General features: G+C 42.1%; 1 protein-coding gene across 1 annotated transcript in view; it reads left to right on the top strand.

Annotated features, from left to right (window-relative positions):
- Nucleotides 1–21652, top strand: part of LOC122807585 (mitochondrial inner membrane protease ATP23 homolog) — a 174277-nt gene that overhangs the window by 53797 nt on the left and 98828 nt on the right. Inside the window, exon 2 of the mRNA XM_044078499.1 lies at nt 3274–3704. Coding sequence (XP_043934434.1) covers nt 3551–3704 — 154 coding nt within the window. The 5' untranslated portion in view covers nt 3274–3550. The remainder of the gene's footprint in view (nt 1–3273; nt 3705–21652) is intronic.

Here is a 21652-nt window from a genome sequence, read left to right as displayed (position 1 = left end):
GATTTATGTGTCAGCAGTACATAAAATACTGGTATTGTCACATCAATTTTAGTGTAATATTGTGTTTATGATTATAATTTTTTTTCATATAGTAAGTTGTTATGAGCAGCTTTCAATGTGATGGTTTGCACAGTACCTTGATATTTGTGCAACTTTTTATTGTACTTAATGTTTACTGCTTTCTGATAACTAAGGTTAGAATTAAAAAAACGTCAATTTTATGACATAACTTTTAAATAAATGCTATGCAAGTTACCTGTAATTTTAAATCTGGTAATTCAATTAAGCTAATGACTTAATTATGTTATTAACAATGTTATTTAAAGCAGAAGTAAATCAGTTTGTTTCATCTTGACAAAGCCTGGGAGAGCCCGGGTGAAAGCGCTTGACGTTATTTTTGGATCGGAGCTTGTGGTTGTTGGACTTGTCACGTTGGAATTAAAACATTTGTTTTAATTTTTGGCTCACTGAACTTTTTTGCCATGGACTTTGGTTTGTGCTAGATTTAACCAACGCACTATTAAGCGTTGGTACGATTTTGCATTTCATTATTTTGGCAGATTTAATTATATAATGCCGTTGGAACAGCCGACTACCGGAATTTATAAAAAGCGCAAAGACAAAGAAAAGGACAGGCATCCGGGGTCCAAAACTGACTACGAGGCTTCGGCTAGGCCAGTCACCAGTTCTCAATGAGGCACTTTCACAGCCCCTGACACCTGCTACCTCAGAGCCATAGGCCACTTCAGACTCCCACGTGGAGCTGACTAGACCGCTGGAAACTCCAGGTATTGGAACCTCGGAAACTATTCCCTCAGATGGGTCCAGAGCCACTGAGCAGGCATCAGCTTCTGAGGATGTTTTCAGGCCTACACAGTTATATGCGAAAACGACTTCAGCTTCAAAGGCAAAGACTAAAGTACCAGTAACGACAAAGAAACAAGTACAGCATTCCCCTGGACAGGCCTCCATGCTTAAAGAACAGATGCTTAAAATGGCCGAAGACCTAATTACTTTGATCAGGGGTTCCAATCCCCCTCCTGATAAGACACTTAGGCAAGAGACAGAATATGAATCTTCAGATCAGGTTTCCATTTCCTCTGATTCCTCTTCTGAACAGGGATGTTCTCTTCCTCCCTATGAGGATTCTGATGCTGAAGAATCTATCCCTTCAGCCTCTCCTCCTGAAGATTATTCTTTTTGGAGAGACCCTGCATACTATGAGGGAGCATTTTCATTTGGAGAGCCAAGATTACTCTGAATCTTAGAAAAGGCTCAGATTTTCTTTTACTACCTCAGCACAGGCCCCTTGCTAGTCCTCCTGTTTTAGACATTGTAGATGTATTTATAGAGTCCAGTCTCACTCCTGACTCTTTACCACCAGCTCCTGTTAAGCCAGACAGATACTACAGGGTTCCTTATTCACATAAATTTCTTTATAAAAACGCTGTGTTTTTTCTGGGCAGGGGGTAGGGTCGAGATGTGAATATCCAGTGAGATTAGTTTATGGTGTGATCTTACCAATGAGGGATACACTTCTGCTCTGGAGCATAGAGTCCCCATGTTGGTGATGATCAGGTCCAGTATGTTTTCCCCTGTTGTGGGAGTGGTAACAAGTTGTTCCATAGCATTTGAGTTTAAAAATTCTAGGAACGTTTGGACTAGGGTGTTGGAGCTAGAGTAATGCTCCCAGTCTCTGTTTGGGTAATTGAAGCCACCCAATATGATGGTGTTTGGAGAGACCTTCATATTTTCCTTTGTTCTCAGAAAAGCCGAGTGAGGTTTCTGGATTTGGGAGGGTGGTCTGTAGCAAGCTATAAACTGGAAGGCAGTTTTACCCACTGATAGTTGCACATGGATAGTCTCTGCTTCGTGCTTTGCCACCAACCTGGAGGTGTGGGTATCTTAGAAAATAGATACTCCCCCTCCTTTTGTGGTTTGGTCCAAGTTTTGGGGCCAAAAAGCATGGTATGAGATATAACCTGGTAGTGCTCGGGTGACAGGTGCAAGCCGTCCCTAGCAAAGCATTGTGGCTTGTCAAGCATATCATCAAAAGCTGACAGGCATTGGATCCCTTTGAATGACACCAGTACTTAAGCCAATTGATCATCTTGTCTTAATATTGTGGCATTCTTGTTGAGGGAAAGATACTACTCAAGGTCAGGGTCATACCGGCCTGGGCTACATGCTCAGAGCTCCTTTGTCTCTTCATGTAGTCCAGGGAGGTACATCTTAGGTCTTTCACACCAGCATGGACAATGAGAGTCATAGTTGTACTTGCCTTGGAGTGACCTGAGTGCTTGTGTTGTGGCGGATCGTAGAGCCCGACAAGCTGCTCACCGTGACCCTCTCCTTGTTCAGCCTGGTGAGCGGGACGTCAGTGTGCCTGACAGTAGAGTCACCTATTACAAGTGTATCAGATGTGTTTAGTCTTAAGGGCTGTGACTGGCACACTGGCTTTGTGAGATGTGTTGCACGTGTTTTGTGAGAAGTGACTTCTGGACACACGAAAAAGGAAGGGGAAAATATAGCATTGTGGTTTGTATGTACAAAGACAAATCCAGGGACACTGCAAAAGGTTTTTCCAAACCAACCAGTGCAGTAAAAAAATATGTAGGCAAACACTGAATACCAACACACTTTGCACATGTAAATCATTTTTAGCAAGGTGGAAGCATGAAGTGATATCTTAAACACTTACACTAATAAAGATCTAAACTGGTTTAATATTTTAAAAGTTTTATTTAGCTCCCTGGTGCAAGATCTTACAGAAGTTGCTACATAAACTGGATGCTACAGTGCAGCAAAAAAACTGTCCCCTGTAACAAAAGAAATGCTAGAGCAAAGATTGAATTACATGAGTCAAGCACCCTGCTGAGATCTGCCAGTCAATGAAATTACCAAGTCAAATTACCCTCAGGACTTTGACAGCTAGGGAAGCTAGGTGTTGTGGGGAGGGGAGAAGTAAAAGGACTGGCATTCATTGTCTCACAAATTAGTGCCATTTAAGCAGATGTAGTCACTTTTGTTGACATTGAATTGCAGTGCTTACACAAGTTTCCTTCTTCAATGGTAATGGTTTAGATAACGGTGATTATTTCAGCCTTGTTTTACTAACAAATATTGTTGTTGAGATGTAAGGTTTCAGGTACTCAAGACTAAAGTTAATAATGAAACCTACTGTACATCCACAAAAGTGAAGAATTTTTTTATTCTATACCCAATTTTAATGTCTCAGTCTTGACATTTTTGTTTATTTTTTATTTTCCACAGCTACCTCTACAGAAGCAAAAACGTATCACTATGAAGACATAACATATACTTACATTCTGGGAGTAATAAATGCAAAACTGACAAGTGCAAATATGTACTGAGTAGTACTGGATTACAACAGCATGTGACATTCCAAAGCTCATCTTTATTTTGTTTTACTGTGCTACTGGCATCTACAGATAACGGATTGCTTTAACATTTTGCAATTATCTTTTACACTCCTTACCCTCGCATAACTTGTCATATTGAGTGGAGTCTTGAATTGGAAGGCTGAAATATGGAGCATGAACATAAAGAAGAAAACCAAGATCAGGGATATCATTTATTTCCTGAGAGGCAAGGAGGAAGATACAGGAAAGGTTCTGTAGCTGAAAGTGTTTTCACATTTAAACATAAATGCCAGTTCATGTTGAAAGTTGCAATGGATACCAGTAAGTATTTTGCAACAGATTATGCTTCCTTGTTAATAATTCTATATCTATATATATTTATATTTTAGACCTCTTATTTTAATTAATCCTTGACCTGCAGGCACTGCTGTGTTATAGGCATATCTTGTGTCCTGTAGGTGATTAAGAATACTCGGCCATGCTGCGTACTTAAGGAAAGTGGGAAAGTTTGCACTAGTAGTGTAATTGCTGCTCATGTATAGGCACACCACTTTGCAACCTTTCGATGAGCTATGTAGTGATGTAGATGGCAGTTTACTGTCTTTTATTAAATGATGTAGTTGCATTGTAATTTGGTTAGATTTGATTCTTTACCCCTGCTATCTATTCCCCCCCCCCCCCGGCCAATTGGACAATTCTTTCTTCATCAAGGCAAGTTTAGACCAGAAAGAGCCATTATTCGGACAACCATCAGGATGGTTTGAGGGTTTTTCTCTCTCCTAGCATTATTCCATGCACACTCAACTCTGAGCCAAATGGTAACATCCATTGGTCTGACTTTGCCAGCAAGCAGCCCCAGGCTCCTTCCTTCAGTCACATGAAGTGCTTTTTCTAGTCTCCACCAGAGAATTTACACTTCAGTATGTGTTTATGGAATATCCACAACCCCCCTCCACCTCGAGGTGAGCAGGACACCCCCCTTCATTCCTCTTTCCTGCATGGCCCCTCCAATGCCAGGGCTGCTGTTCAACCCACAGTTGCGTGAATCACTGCAAGGTCTCCACCCCTCTGCATCAGTGACCCAGTTTAATTTTATTTATTAGAATTTAATAGTAGGACATATTTCTGTAATTTTTCCTTTACTTCTTTCCCCACTAATTCCTTTAAGTGAGAGCAAACCTCCTTGCAAACTGTATTTCAGAAATTGCATATTGCACATATTTGTTTATGGATGTGCTTGTATTAAGAGGAAATAGCTACTGGTACTTATACCATACTTGTTGTAATATATGCAGACCAGTGTTCTTAACAGTTGCTTCATCACTGTAGTTCAGTGCTTTATTTCTGTTTTTCTAGCATTCATACTGGAGAAACCCAAACTGTACTCTCATTACATGAGTGACATGTAGCAGCTGAAATGTAGATGGTCTTAAGTGGCATTTTATTTACATGATGGGTTGGTGGAAGCAAGTGGGCCAAAAGACAAAAGTTGTTTTGAAGACGCCTTGTTTTTGTTAAAATAAGCATTTACCTGGACATAAATTAGCAGTGTTATGCACAGTATAGTTGTAATACAGGTGGAAACAAATAGGAATAATGAGTATAGTTCAGTTTGGATATAACCTCACCGTTGCTTCTCTTTAGACAGAACAAATCACGATCTACAACAGCCTTGAAAAAAAACGCAAACCCCATAAGTGCATAGATAAAAGTGACCAGTAGTTGACATGAATTTAGTGAGAACAGCAGCATTGCAGCTGGGGAGAGGTCTTCAGAAATGTAAGAGCTCAGTACCTGTCTTTGAGGTGCTGTCAGGGCTGTATGAAAATGGAGCAAATTATAAAAGTTTGGAATAGTCAGTAAGTGACTAAGGAATTTCTGCTGTTAACAGTGATTTTGAATGGTAAGTAACTAAGAGAAACAAGGGCCTCATGCCAGAGAGCACCACATCATCAGCGTGATGGGGAAGCTGGACTAATAAATTGTTACACAGGAGTCTAAACTGGACTGTGGGAAAGTAAGCCGCATTAGTAAGAGTGCATAATGTAATAAGAAAGAGCAGAGTAACACAAGGCAGAATAGCACACTGCTGTGACCCGCAAGAGCCTGACTTGTAAAAAGAAATCATTGCATGCTGTTGTCATAGAAGGCAGTATGTTAGAGAGATTTAGTGGTGTAGGTTCAAGTAAGCCATGTGTGGCACTATAAATCTTTATTGAATATTATCAGTGCTCATGGAAGTCCTTTTCTTTGTTTTGGAAAAGGCTGATGGGACTTGTTTCAGGCTGATAGGACTTGTTTCATGACGATTGAGAGGTAGGGGTTCATAGACTGAAGAATTAAGGGGCAGTTGTAATGGTGGATAAGATGAAGTTTGCACTAATTTGTCAGCTAAGACGATTTGGGGCAGATAGGAAGTAGGCAAGAGGAAACAAGGGTGTCCAGCAAAGAGATGGCTGGGTTGTTTGTGACAAAACCTAAGCATGACTGTTGAATAAATTAGAGTGGCATGGAAATGAGACAGAGATGGCGATAGTTGACATGACATCACAACTGCATGTAGAAGATTGGTGGGGTTGTTTATGATTGTCAGCTCAGATATAATCTTTTTGGGATCAAAATAGGCGGTTGAATTGTGACTCATTTCTGAACATTGAGTATTGTTGCTCTATAACATAGACGGGGTCAGGAAATTTCCATTCTGTGAAAAGTAAATCCCAAACTTGGACTTTGTGTGGTTTTCATAGAATTTGGCGTGTTAGGCCAGAGTACTAATCCATCACATGTTGCATTTCTGCTCATATTTGTTACTTGTATTATTATCACTTATCTTCATCATTAGTTTTATATTGCAGTAGTTTCTAGGTATAATGGACCTGCCAAGGATCAGATGTCTGACCAGTTTACAAAGGTTTATTTGGATGCCTTTCTCATGCCTGTATGTCCATTGAAACATGAGAGTGCTAGTAAAAAAGGGGACATACATGCAAAAAATTTCATAACTTTCTTGCCTTTGAAGAGTTCAGGCACTTATCTACACCGTGGCTTCATTTCACTGTTTAGCTAGCACATCTGCCATAGTTTTTGGGCAGATAAGTACCCCTCAGAGAATCTTCCTTTTACTTCTAACTAAAAACTAAACATTTTCTTATTTCTGGCAGAAAAGTGAAATGTCCACATGACAGGCAAAACTCTTACAAGGATCCGTAAGTGGCTGGTCTTTTTTGTTTAGAGGAATCACACAACATCTCTTCCTGTGAGATTTGTTGTTGTTTTACTCCCATGATAATTCAGTCGTCTGAATATTTTTCTTCAGCAATGGTGCTTGAAGGCCCTTGCTCATTCTCCACGGAAGCGAGCTGTTACTGAACACCCACTTCTAATTAAATTAGAAAAAGTATACCAGTGAGTATTTCAAACCAACCTTGCCTTTGACTTCTTCTCTCTTCTGTTTGCTGGTCTCAGAGCAGTGATTCAGCTTTGGCCCTTCCTGGGTCCTCTGAAAGTCCGTCTGAAATTCCAAACCTCTCTGGTGCCGCTCTGTAGGATGCTGCTAAGGTTCAGAAACTGGGCATGTCCTCCTTGACCAGATGACAGGCTGTTACTGAGAGGGGAGAACACTGCTTTCAGATACCCCTGTCAAAATGCCAGGTTTTTGTGATAAAAAAATAAGACCACAATAAATAATTTCAGAACTTTTCCACATTTAATGTGGCCTATAACCTGTGCAATTCAAAATTCTGTGAACCACAGCTTTTGCTGTAGTAGGCAACAGAGTAAATGCCAGGAAAATCCTACTAGGACAGCCAAACTTTATTTCGGGTTAAGCAGTCTCTCTTTAATTGGCAGGTGTGTACCCAAGAAGATTGAATGTTGCAATTAAATCAAAAGGTGCTTCAACAAAGTTCAAGGGTGTGCACACACAACAAAGTATTAGTTTAAGGGTGTGCACACTTATGCAACCAGCATATTGTACTTTTTTTACTTTTTATATTTTGTTTTGTTTGTTTTCCAATTGAATTGTACAGGTTACAGGTCACATTAAACGTGGAAAGTTTTGAAAGGATTTATTGAGGTCTCATTTTTTGTCAAAAAAATGGCATTTTTCCGGGGATGTGTAAACTTTTTATATCCACTGTTTTTGTGTGTTTGTATGTATGTATGACTCCCTTACCAGCCTCGGTAAGAAGCTGAGATCCCTCATAAAATCCTCCAAAGCTAGTTACGAAAGTAAAATTGCCAAAGATTTCAAAAACCACCACAAGGCATTATATAGTTATGTCAAGAATCTAAATGGCAATGCTCAGATCTGCTCTGAGCTACAACAGAATGGCATTAAATATACTGATCCCAACGATATTGCCAATATACTTGCAGATCGATTTAGTGCAAACTTCACCTCCCTTCTCACCCCCTAAAGGGCCCATCTCAATACCAAAAGATTGCCAAATTCTGGTAATTATGGCCACACGGCTAGAAACCGCACTCCCCAAAGCAAAGAATACAGCATCCATGGGATCAGATGGCATCCCGGGCTGTGTACTACATGAACTACAAAATGAACTGGCACCTGACCTGAGTGTCATGTTTAATCATAGCCTCACCTCAGGCTTCATGCCCACTGAGTGGAACACTGCTACAGTTATCCCACTCCACAAGGGGAGGATCCACCTTGGATCATGGGAACTACCGTCCCATCAGTCTGACAAGCCTGATCTGCAAGGGCATGGAATGCAGTATCATGAAACTTATAAACAAAGACATAGGCAAACTTCAAACACTGGACCCCACCCAGTTTGGGTTTGTGAAGGGCCGATCTTGTCTCCTGAACCTGATTGACTTCTATTCAGTCTCCGGAGCTATGGACGAGGGTAAGGCAGTCTACACAGCCTATCTGGACCTTGCCAAGGCCTCCGACACCATTCCCACTCTGGAATCATAGATGAACTTAGTAAGCTGGGCATAAATCCCTACGTCACTTGATGGGTTGCCAACTGGCTTACTGACGGAACCTAGACTGTCAATGTAGCCGACACCAAATCCATCTCTAGACAAGTGGAGTACCTCAGGGTTCAGTCATGGGACCGCTCTTGTCTGAAGTACAGGCCAACACTAAGGGACTCTGGCTAACAAAGTTTGCAGATGACTGCAAACTGGGAGTCATTACTGAATCCCCAAATTATGTGGATATTCTACAAAAGGGCCTTGCAGAAACAGATGCTTGGTGCCAGAGCCATTGGCTCAAGCTTAATGCCAAGAAATGTATAGTTATCCTCTTTGGGGAAAAAACATGTACCAATCACATAGGTGGCAGTACACTAAACACCGAAAGTGTGATGAGAGACTTAGGGACACAGGTGGACAGTGGTCTCACCTTCAGTAACCAAATTGCCACAACAGTCAGGAAATCCTATGTGGCACAGCTCATCACTAAGGGCTTTTCATCCAGAAAAAAGGAGGTCATTGTGCCACTGTACTCATCACTCGTTAGACCCATTATAGAGTACAATGCCCCTTTGGTATGTACGTCTCAAGACATCTGCAACAGCTGGAAAGGCTACAGAAATACCTCACTAAAACAGTCACAGGCCTAAAGCAGATGCCCTATGATGACCTTCTAAAAAAAAACTCCATCTATACTCTGTGGCATATCGTGTACACAGAGGCAATCTCTCCTTAACATGCAGGGCCATGTCAGACCCCGAGCTGTTGGACATGCTCCACTTAAAGAAATCCCAATCCCTCAGAGCCACATGCTCCAGGAATCTAAACCTTGTCATCACAATGAACAAAACATGCTGGAGGGATAGGTTCCTGACACAGAAACTCCTAGTACTCTGGAGAGTAGACTGGCCATACATGTCAAGCAGAGCGCCTCCTTGGCCCTTTTCAAAAGGAACCTTGATGACTGGATGGGAGATAGGAAAATATCCATGGAATTGTTATGGCTTAGACTTGTATAGGCCCTAAGCCGATAGCCTAGTACCAACTTATGAACCATATATATATAATATGAAATGTGCATGTGCGTAATATATATATATATATATATATATATATATATATATATATATATATATATATATATATGTGTGTGTGTGTATATGTATATATATATATATATATATATATATATATATAATGTCTTCTTTCGGCTGCTCCCATTAGGGGTTGCCACAGCAGATCAACTGTTTCCATTTCTTCCTGTCCTCTGCATCTTGTTCTGTCACACCAACCACCTGCATGTCCTCTCTCCCCACATCCATAAACCTTATCTTAGGCCTCTCTTTTCCTGTTACCTGGCAGCTTCATCCTTAGCATCTTTTTCCCAATATACTCTGCATCCCTCCTCAGCATATGTCGAAACCAACGTAATCTTGCCTCTCTGGCTTTGTCTTCAAACCTTCCAACCTGGGCTGACCCTCTAATATACTTCCTAATCCTGTCCATCCTCGTCAGACCCAGTGCAAATATTAACATCTTCATCTCTGCCACGTCAAGCTCTGACTCCTGCCTTTTTGTCAGTGCCACTGTTTCCAACCCATATAACATAGTTGGTCTCACTACTGTCTTGTAGACCTTCCCCTTCACTCTTACTGGTACTAGTCTATCACAAATCACTCCTGCCACTCTTCTCCACCCACTCCATCTTGCCTGTACTCTCCACCTTTTTCCACACTCGCCATTACTCTGAACTGTTGATCCCAAGTACTTAAACTCATCCACCTTCCCCACCTCTACTCCCTGTATCCTTACCATTCCTCTATCCTCCCTCTCATTCACACACATATATTCTGTCTTAGTCCTGCTGACATTCATTCCTCCTCTTTCTAGAGCATGTCTCCACCTCTCCACGGTCTCCTCCACCTGTTCCCTACTCATTACAGATCCCAATGTCATCTGCAAACATCGTAGTCCACGGGGGCTCCTGTCTGATCTCATCTGTCAACCTGTCCATCACCAGTGCAAATAAAAAATCTCAGAGCTGACCCTTGATGTAATTCCACCTCCACCTTAAACGCACCCGTCACTCCTCACCACTGTCACACTACCCTCGTACATATCCTGTACCACTCTTACATACTTCTGACACTCCCGACTTCCTCATACAATACCACAACTCCTCTCTAGGCACCCTGTCATATGCTTTATCTAAATCCACAAAGACACAATGCAACTCCTTCTGACCTTCTCTGTACTTCTCCATCAACACTCTCAGAGCAAACATTGCATATGTAGTGCTGTTTCCTGGCATGAAACCATAGGCACTGTTGTATAGATGGCTAACTATTTTTTTATTTATTTAACATTTGTTTACTGGGAAAGTCTGGCTTGGAACAAAGCCAGTTTTCAGCAGTGGCCTAGGGAGAAACACTCCAGACGCAAGCCTTTATTGCCCTGCTACATTGCCCTTGGAAAATTCAGTTTATTGCGAAGTGATTTTTGTTGAATGCATGTTGATGAAACGGTGTTCGCTGAAGGTGAATTTTGGTGAGCATTATAATATAGAGCCATACAGTCAACTCAGGACACATTCCGGTGTATAACCCTCCCTAAAGCCATACTACAAAAAGTTGCGTCAACTGTGCTTGACATAAGGCGTAAAAGATTGTGAAACCGTATTTAAATTTAATAAAATGCCTGGAATCTTGTTAAATACTTGCTGCCTTAATTTGTAAAATGGGTTTTATGGAAGCAAAGTCATTCAATCCAAGGAATGTCCCCGCATTCAAAAGTAGCTGACAAAATAGTTCACGTTATTGTAGATGCAATTCCCAATCCCCACCTGTAGTAGGCACTGGAACCTTCTCAAGCACGGAAAACCCTAACTTTTTCAAATTTATGCATTTAATGGTATGCTTGTACAAGGCATTGAAATTGTGTGCCTTTTGATGGCGTAAATATGCTGGTAAATCCGTTTTGTCAGTGGGCCAATGGTCTTGCCAACATAGAACACGGGGCATGAGGAGCAAAAAAGCCAGATGCACCACCCGTTTCAGTTCACTGTTAGTTCCCTCTGACTGTTAACAGTTTAGGGTAACCTGCCACTGTGTGGCGTTTTCCCTGTAAAATATATCTACATTGTTTGCAAATCCAACAGCATTTCATGCCAGCATTCCTAACCACATTTTCAGCATCCCTGTTATTTTCTAAAAGGAATTTTAAGGTTCTTAATATTTGTAAGCATATCTGGGTTGCACCTGGTCAAGCATCCCACAAGTACTAAAGACTGTTTTCTAATTGATAGTAATTTGTTTCAAACTGGTGAAATCTTTACAAAATTCCACTATAAAAACCTGAGTCAAACCCTCATGTCTGGCCGAACACTCATTTCCCCAAAACATGTGAACGACTTAAAAGTGCTCCATATTTTGTGCTTCTGTATACACATACCCATTGGTAGATATCATCCACCAACATAGACGGATAACCGCATTCATTGAAAAAATGAATCTTAAAATCCACCTCCTCCTCCTGGAATATCTGTTTGTCTGTCACTCAGCCTTATTAATTGCCCATTGACCAAGACCCTGAGAAAAAGTCACTGTTCTGTGTGTTCGTACTTCTTGCATTTTGAACTTCCTGGTTCAATATTGCATCATTTGAACAATTGTGCATTCGACGATGTGATAGACCCTATACAGTACAATGAAACAGTATTTGCCCCCTTCCTGATTTCTTTTTTTTTTTCCATGTTTGTCACACTTAAATGTTTCAGATCATCAAACAAATCTAAATATTAGACAAGGGTAACCCAAGTAAACATATAAAATGCAGTTTAAGTGATGATTTTATTTATTGAGGAAAAAAAATTCCAAACCTACATGGCCCTAAGTGAAAAAGTAATTGCCCCCTAAACCTAATAACTGGTTGTGCCACCCTCAGCAGCAACAACTGCAATCAAATGTTTGAGAACTGCCAATAAGTCTTTCACATCACTGTTGAGGAATTTTGTCCCACTCTTTGCAGAATTGTTTTAATTCAGCCATATTGGAGGGTTTCTGAGCATGAACCTCCTTTTTAAGGTCATGCCACAGCATCTCAATTGAATTAAAGTCCGGACTTTGACTAGACCACTCCAAAACCTTCATTTTGTGTTTTGTTTTTTTGTTTTTTTGTTTTTTTTTTTAATCCATTCAGAGGTGGACTTTTTTGGATCATTGCCCTGCTGCAGAACCCAAGTTCAACTTGAGGTCACAAACTGATGACTGGACATTCTCCTTCAGGATTTTTTGGTAGAGAACAGAATTCATGGTCCATCAATCACAGTAAGTCGTTCAGTTCGAGAAGCAGCAAACCATCACACTACTGCCACCACCATGTTTGACTGTTCTTTTTCTGAAATGCTATCTTATACCAGATGTAACAGGAGGTACACCTCTCAAAGTTCAACTTTTGTTTTGTCAGTCCACAGAATATTTTCCCAAAAAATCTTGGATCATCAGTGTGTTTTGGCAAAAGTGAGACAAGCCTTTATTCTTTTTGGTCAGCAGTGGTTTTCACCTTGGAACTCTGCCATGCTTTCCATTTTTGTCCAGTCTCTTTCTTATGGTCGAGTCATGAACACTAAACTTAACTGAGGCATGTGAGGCCTGCAGTTCTTTAGTTGTTCTGGGTTCTTTTGTGACCTCTTGGATGAGTCGTCGCTGCGCTCTTGGGGTAATTTTTATAGACTAGCCACTCCTAGGAAGGTTCACCACTGTTCCAAGTTTTCTTCATTTGTGGATAATGGCTCTCACCATGGTTCGCTGGAGTCCCAAAGCTTTAGAAATGGCTTTGTAACCTTTTCCAGACTGATAGATGTCATTTACTTTTTCTCATCTGTTCCGGAATTTCTTTACATCACAGCATGGTGTCTTCCTTTTTGGGATCTTTTGGCCTACTTCACTTTGTCTGACCGGTTCTATAAGTGATCTCTTGATTCAACAGGTCTGGCAGTAATCGGGCCTGGGTGTGGCTAGTGAAATTGAACACCGCTTTCCCAAAAATGTGATTAACCACAGTTACTTCATGATTTAACAAGGGTGGGTAATTATTTTTTCGCATAGGGCCATGTAGGTGTGGGTAGTTTTTTTTTTTCTTTGATAAATAAAATCAACTGCATTTTGTGTTTACTTGGGTTATATTTGTCTAATATTTAAATTTGTGTAATGATCTGAAACATTTGTGCGTGACAAACATGCAAAAAAATAAGAAATCAGGAAGGGGGCAAATATTTTTGCATTGCAATGTGTTTGTGTGTGTGTATGTAAAAAAAAAAAATATTTTATATATATATATATATATATATATATATATATATATATATATATATATATATATTTTTTTTTTTAAATATATATATTTTCATAAATTCAAATGCCATGGAACAGCTAGTCACTGTTCCCACGAGAGGAGAAAATATACTAGATCTCATCACAAACATGGGGACAAAATGCTCCACACAGGAAGTATATCCCTCATTGAGATGTGAGATCTGATCATAAACTAATATCACTGGAAATCCACATCCCGCCCCCACCCCAAACAAAAAAGACCACAGTGAAGAACTTCTCTAAAGCAAACTTCACACTACTCAAGACTGGTGTGGTATCCTTCAAGGCCCCTGAGCCAGTGGAAACCACAACCCAGGCTGCGGAAGCCATTACAAATGCCTTCTATGAACACCTCCGGGACTGCATGGATCAGGCAATACCAAATAAAACCAAGACCCTTTCCACAAAGGGCAAATGTCCAGTCTGGTGGACCCCAGCCATTAACAAACTTTACAATAAGAGGAGAAAGCTATTACATGATAGAACAAAATCCATAAAAAGGAAGTCACCCCTGATCATTATTAGTAAAAAAAAGCACTCATAAAATCAACTAAGGCCAATTTTGAGAGAAAAATTGCTGTGGATTCAAAGGACAATCATAAGGCCTTTTTCAGCTATGTTAGGAACCTGGGTGGAAACTCCCAGATATGCTCAGAATTAGTCCAAAATGATACAAAAATCACTGAACCCACAGACATTGCCAACATACTGGCAGACAGGTTCAGTGCAAACTTCACCCCCCCCCCAAAGGAGGGATAACTATCCCAGCGGAGTGTAGCCTCCCAGACATCTCAAATGCGCAGGTGAAAGCTGCTCTCTAAAGCTAAAAACACAGCATCAATGGGACCGGATGGTGTCCCTGGGTGTGTGCTACGTGAGCTAAATGAGGAATTAAACCCGCACATAAGGCAGCTGTTTAATCTCAGCCTTACCACAGGATACGTGCCCAAGGAGTGGCGTACGGCAACTGTGGTCCCACTCCACAAAGGCGGTGCCTCTACGGACCCTGGTAATTACCGCCCCATAAGCTTAAGCCTAGTCTGCAAAGCTATGGAGAGGATCATAATGGAGCTCATAAACCAGATATAGGGGACTTGCAGACATTGGACCCGACCCAGTTTGGCTTCAAGGGCAGATCATGCCCTTTGAACTTGGTCGACTTTTTCAAAACAGTCACCAAGGCCATTGATGAGGGAAAGGCAGTCCATACAGCCTACCTTGACCTTGCAAAGGCTTTCGACACAATACCCCACTCTGGTATTGTAGAAAAACTTACCAGCTTAAATGTAAACCCATATGTCACAAGATGGGTTGCAAACTGACTTAAGGACAGAACCCACAGGGTTAGAGTTGCTGGCGCTATGTCAGACTCCAAGCCGGTCACAAGTGGTGTCCCACAGGGCTCTGTCCTTGGCCCCCTATTCGGCATCTACTTCTCAGAAGTACAGGCCAACATGGGAGGACTTTGGCTGACAAAGTTTGCAGACGACTGCAAACTGGGCGCCATAGTGGAAAGTGCATCGGGCACGGATATCCTTCAGAAGGGACTCACGGAAACGGATAGCTGGTGCCAGAGCCATGGCCTGAAGTTAAACGCCAAAAAATGTATAGTCATACCCTTCGGGAAAAACAAGGTAACCAAGCTACCATATGGGTGGCAATCCACTAAGCACAGGAGAGGTCATCGGGGACCTGGGGACCCAGGTTGACGGTGGCCTTTCTTTTGACACTCACGTTGCTAAAGTGGTTAGAAAGACCTTCTACATTGCCCACCTGATCATGAAGGGATTCACATCCAGATCTAGTGAGGTTATTGTTCCCCTGTACTCTTCACTTATCAGACCAATGATGAGTACAATGCCCCATTCGGGATGTATCTCACCCGACATCTGCAGCAATTGGAGAGACCCCAAAAGTTCCTCACCAAAAGGATAAAGGGACCTCATAATCTGTCATATGCTGCCAGATTGAAGAAACTCCAGCTCTATTCAGTCGCATACTGTCTGCTCAGAGGTGATTTTATTCCACAGCATAGGGAGTCTGAGTGATAAATATATCCCTCCAGCATGTCCTATTTATATCCGTGCTAATAAGTCGTTTGCTGTAGTGGTTTTGGTGGATTTGGATTTTTTTGAGGTGGAGCATGTCAATTAATTCCGGGTTGGACATGGCCTTGTATGTCAGGCACATGTTACCTCTGAGCAGACTGTATGCAACTGGATAGAGCTGGAGTTTCTTCAATTTAGCAGCATATGACAGATTTTGGAGTCCCTTTATCCTTTTGGTGAGGAACTTTTGGGGTCTCTCCAATTGCTGCAGATATCGGGTGAGATGCATCTCGAATGGGGCATTGTACTCATCATTGGTCTGATAAGTGAAGAGTACAGGGGAACAATGACCTCACTAGATCTGGATGTGAATCCCTTCATGATCAGGTGGGCAATGTAGAAGGTCTTTCTAACCACTTTAGCAATGTGAGTGTCAAAAGAAAGGCCACCGTCAACCTGGGTCCCCGGGTCCCTGATGACCTCTCCTATGCTTAGTGGATTGCCACCTATATGGTAGCTTGGTTACCTTGTTTTTCCCAAAGGGTATGACTATACGTTTTTTGGCATTTAACTTCAGGCCATGGCTCTGGCACCAGCTATCTGTTTCCGTGAGTCCCTTCTGAAGGATATCTGTGCCCGATGCACTTTCCACTATGGCGCCCAGTTTGCAGTCGTCTGCAAACTTTGTCAGCCAAAGTCCTCCCATGTTGGCCTGTACTTCTGAGAAGTAGATGCCGAATAGGGGGCCAAGGACAGAGCCCTGTGGGACACCACTTCTGACCGGCTTGGAGTCTGACATAGCGCCAGCAACTCTAACCCTTTGGGTTCTGTCCTTGAGTCAGTTTGCAACCCATCTTGTGACATATGGGTTTACATTTAAGCTGGTAAGTTTTTCTACAATGCCAGAGTGGGGTATTGTGTCGAAAGCCTTTGCAAGGTCAAGGTAGGCTGTATGGACTGCCTTTCCCTCATCAATGGCCTTGGTGACTGTTTCGAATAAGTCGACCAAGTTCAAAAGGCATGATCTGCCCTTGACTAAGCCAAACTGGGTTGGGTCCAATGTCTGAAAGTCCCCTATATCTGTTTATGAGCTCCATTATGATCCTCTCCATAGCTTTGCAGACTAGACTTAAGCTTATGGGGCGGTAATTGCCAGGGTCCATAGAGGCACCGCCTTTGTGGAGTGGAACCACAGTTGCCGTACGCCACTCCTTGGGCACATATCCTGTGGTAAGGCTGAGATTAAGCAGCTGCCTTATGTGCGGGTTTAATTCCTCATTTAGCTTGTGTAGCACACAGCCGGGGACACCATCCGGTCCCATTGATGCTGTGTTTTTAGCTTTAGAGAGAGCAGCTTTCACCTGCGCATTTGAGATGTCTGGGAGGCTACACTCCGCTGGGATAGTTATCTCTCCTTTAGTGGGGAAGAGGGGGGTGAAGTTTGCACTGAACCTGTCTGCCAGTATGTTGGCAATGTCTGTGGGTTCAGTGATTTTTTTTTTTGCATCATTTGTACTAATTCTGAGCATATCTGGGAGTTTCCACCCAGGTTCCTAACATAGCTGAAAAAGGCCTTATGATTGTCCTTTGAATCCATGGCAATTTTTCTCTCAAAATTGGCCTTAGTTGATTTTATGAGTGCTCGTATTTTTTTACTAATAATGATCAGGGGTGACTTCCCTTTTATGGATTTTGTTCTATCATGTAATAGCTTTCTCCTCTTATTGTAAAGTTTGTTAATGGCTGGGGTCCACCAGACTGGACGTTTGCCCTTTGTTGAAAGAGTCTTGGTTTTATTTGGGATTGCCTGATCCATGCAGTCCTGGAGGTGTTCATAGAAGGCATTTGTAAGGGCTTCCGCAGCTGGGTTGTGGTTTCCACTGGCTCAGGGGCCTTGAAGGATACCACATCAGTCTTGAGTAGTGTGAAGTTTGCTTTAGAGAAGTTCTTCACTGTGGTCTTTTTTGTTTGGGGTGGGGGCGGGATGTGGATTTCCAGTGATATTAGTTTATGATCAGATCTCACCAATGAGGGATATACTTTCGGTGTGGAGCATTTTGTCCCCATGTTTGTGATAATGAGATCTAGTATATTTTCTCCTCTCGTGGGAACAGTGACTAGCTGTTCCATGGCATTTGAATTTATGAACTCCAGGAACCGTTGGGCTAGAAAGTTAGGGCTTGAGTAATGTTCCCAGTCTATATTTGGGTAGTTGAAGTCACCCAATATGATGGTGTTTGGAGATGCATTTATACCCTCCAGTGTCTTCAGGAAGGCTGTGTGGGGTTCCTGAGTTTGAGAGGGTGGCCTGTAGCATGCTACAATTTGTAGAGCAGTTTTGCCTATGGTTAGTTGCACCTGGATGGTTTCCGAAGCTTCGTGCGTTGCCACCAACCTGGAGGTGTGGGTATCCTTTATGAATATGGATACACCCCCTCCTTTTGTGGTGTGGTCTGGGTTTTGGGGCCGGAACGCATGATATGAGGTAAAACCTAATAGTGCCGGGGTGCTCTCAGGAGCCTTGAACCAGGTTTCAGTTACAGCACAGACATTGATGTTCTCCATACTGAGAAGGGCCTCAAGTGCGTGCATTTTGAGATTTAGACTTCTGGCATTGAGCAGCATTACCCTCAGTTTCTTCCCATTTTTGTTTTCTAGGGTGGTAGGGTTTTCTAGGGTGGTAGGTTTAGAGTTTGAGCCTTGCCTAAAAATGCCACTATGGGGGTGGCAAGAGCCTTAGCCAATGTCCGGAATCCCAGGGGTGACAGGTGCAAGCCGTCCCTTGCGAAGCAGCGTGGCTTGTCAAGCATGTCATCCCAGGCAGACTGACACTGGATCCCCTTTGAATGACACCAGACATTAAGCCAATTGTTAAAGCTGATCATTTTGTCTCTATATTGTGGCATCATTCTTGGTGAAGGAAGGATACTGCTCAGGGTCAGGGTCATACCTGCCTGGGCTTCATAATCAGAGAGCTCCTCTGTCTCTTTTCATGTAGTCCAGGGAGGTACGTCTCAGGTCATTCACACCAGCATGGACAGTGACTGTGTCATATTTGTACTTGCCGTGGAGTGACCCGAGTGCTTGTGTTATGTGGCGGATTCTAGCGCCCGATAGGCAGCTTACTGTGACCCTCTCCTTTGTTCAGCCTGGTGAGTGGGACGTCAGTGTGTCAGACTATGGAGTCACCTATGACAAGTACGTTTGTTGTTGTATTTGGCCTTAAGGGCTGTGACTGCTTTGCACACTGCTTTTGTGGTTTATGTGTTGCTTGTGGGGTGTCTTGAGGTAGCAGTTGTTTGGGTGTCTGCTTTGGAGGCCTCTGCTGTTTAGGTAAATTTTTACTCAGAGCCTCAGAGTATGTCTTCGTGTGTTTATGTGTTTGTCTGTTTGATTCAGTGGTGTGGTAGCATTATGTGAGGCTGGTTTTGTGGTGTGTGTAGTTGCCTTCTCCTCCTGTCTGGTCTTGCCAGTCCTGAGTTGAGAGCTCAGCCTCCAGTTTGGCTAAATAGCTGCATCTCTCTCAAGTATTTGTGTTATGTGGGAGGAGGAGAGGGTTGTCTGTGTACATGAGGTAGTTATAACATTGCCTCAAGATTCCCAGATTCACCAGCTGGACCGGAGAGGAGATTGACAACTGACCTTTGGACATGCTAGAATAATATTGGGAATTCCTTAATTGAAAACAAGGGCCAGTGGGGAGTGAGGGTGTAGTGCTCTTAATTTTTAGTGCTGACTTGTATAATTGCTTTAGTGAGCAAGTGCCAGGTAACTTGAGTGCAATGTGTTACAAGTAACTAAATGCAAAAACGACAAACAGTAACTTTCTTTCAAGTGAAACAAGGAACTAGTACAGTAAGCAATGCAGATATCACTAGTGATCCACAGAAGCGTTGAGAAGCCGCATATTAGGTGGAATTAGCTTCCAGGGAAATAACAAGCAAACAAACAGCAAGCATATAAACAAAGCTAGATTCAGCAGGCCTGGATCTAGTCTATGCTAGAGCAAACAAGGTGTACCAATTTCAGTAAGATACACTTCAAATATTCAGGCACTATAAACCTTTAACCAGAAATTCCCAGCTCAGAAGGGCGGAGTCCAGCCTCTTCTCCCACAAGAGTGCAGACCACGAACCCTAATGTAAAATAACTGGCCTGAAGCCCAAGTTCCTAAACCAGAACTAATACACTTGGACACTGGGCTCTCAATCAGCAGTTCCCAACTTAGAAGGATGAAAGCTACCTGTCCTGCCACCACAGTGCTTGCCACAAACCTTCCTAATGTAAAACAACTGGTCTGAAACCCAAGTGCTTAATCCAAAAGACTTAGAATGATAGCTACACTTTAATCAGGTTACAACCAAGCAGTAATAAATACAATTGAATACTTTAGAGAATGTCTGGATTAGTGCTCAAGTTACATAAAGCTAGATCCAGCAGGCCCGAATCCAGTCTATGCCACAGCAAACTAGGTGCACCAACTTCGGTAAGAAGCAGTTCAGATATGCATGCACTATAAGCCTTTAACCAGAAATTCCCAGCTCAGAAGGGCAGAGTCCAGCCTCTCCTCCCAGAAGAGTGCAGACCACGAACCCTCTTAATGTAAAATAACTGGCCTGAAAGCCCAAGTGCTTAAACCAGAATTAATACACTTTTAGAATAACGGACACTGAGCCCTCAATCAGCAGTTCCCAATCTAGAAGGATATAAGCTACCTGTTCTGCCACAACAGTGCAGACCACAAACCCTCTCAGTGCAAAACAACTGGTCCGAAGCCCAAGTGTTTAAACCAAAAGGCTTAGAATGAGTTACACCAAGCAGTAATAAATACAATTGAGTATTTTTAAGATGATGCAAAAGTAAAATGAAGTAGGTAGAAACACACGTACAGTAAAAGCAGATAACATTTTTTTTTTTATCTGAACAAGTGCTGAGATCAAAGAAACAGATTTGAGTGCTGAAACTAGAAAACTGGCTAGTTATAAGAAGAAAAAAAAAACAAGCTAGAAGGCTTCCCTCAAACACAGAAGGGCTTGGGGGCTCGGAAGCCTACAAATAGTCTATACCACTTAACAGGAAAGGCAGGAAATAAGCTTAATTTTTTTTTGTCTGTTTCCCAGATGCTCTCTTTGTACACAGTAGGAGTGCCTGAAATCAGAATATGATCTCACTGCAATCAGTTGAGTGAGCAAATGAGATGGGCCCAGAGGCAGGCTGAGGGGCGGGCAGTTTCAAGGCACTGAAGAGCAGAATAACTGCCACTTGAGTTAAATATTCCTTCAACAGTTTAAATCAAATTAAATACTGTATTTTTTTTTAAAAAAAAGTGCAGATAAAGGTACTTAAATTCTCTTATACGTCCAGTTGAATATAACCAAGTTCTTAGCCGGCCAAAGCTGAGGTTTTAAGCATGTTTAGGTAAATGCTTTAAACTTGACAACATTAAATTAATGTTCTGTGTTTATTATTAGAACTAGGTTTAAATATTTTTTTCATGCTTGATAATTTTATATATTACCAACTTCAAGGAGTGGCTTTGGGTGCCTGTATGGTACTGGCATATGCCAACCTCATTTTATGTTGGTGAGAAAGAAATCCTCAAAGTTAAAAATGGTTTCAGACTGTCACTTTGCAGGTGTTTTATCAATGATTTATTTTTCATTTGGAGTAGAACTCCTAAAGAGTTTGCATCTTTTTTTCAAAATATTAGTTCTTCTCATTTCAGCTGCTCCCATTAGGGGTCACTACAGTGGTCATTGGTCCGCAGAACGAGTGGCAGTAAAGTGTTTTTGGTGTTGAGTTGCTAGCCCAGTGCACAGCCTTCATCAGAAGGGCGCACACATGCACACACTCGCACCTAGGACCAATTTAGAATGTCCATTCCCCTGCAGCATGTCTTCGGAAT

Source organism: Protopterus annectens, chromosome 7.part1 (assembly GCF_019279795.1).
Source record: "Protopterus annectens isolate FY-2018-M chromosome 7.part1, PAN1.0, whole genome shotgun sequence".
Lineage (NCBI taxonomy): Eukaryota > Metazoa > Chordata > Ceratodontiformes > Protopteridae > Protopterus > Protopterus annectens.
This window is presented reverse-complemented; position numbering and strand designations above follow the sequence as displayed.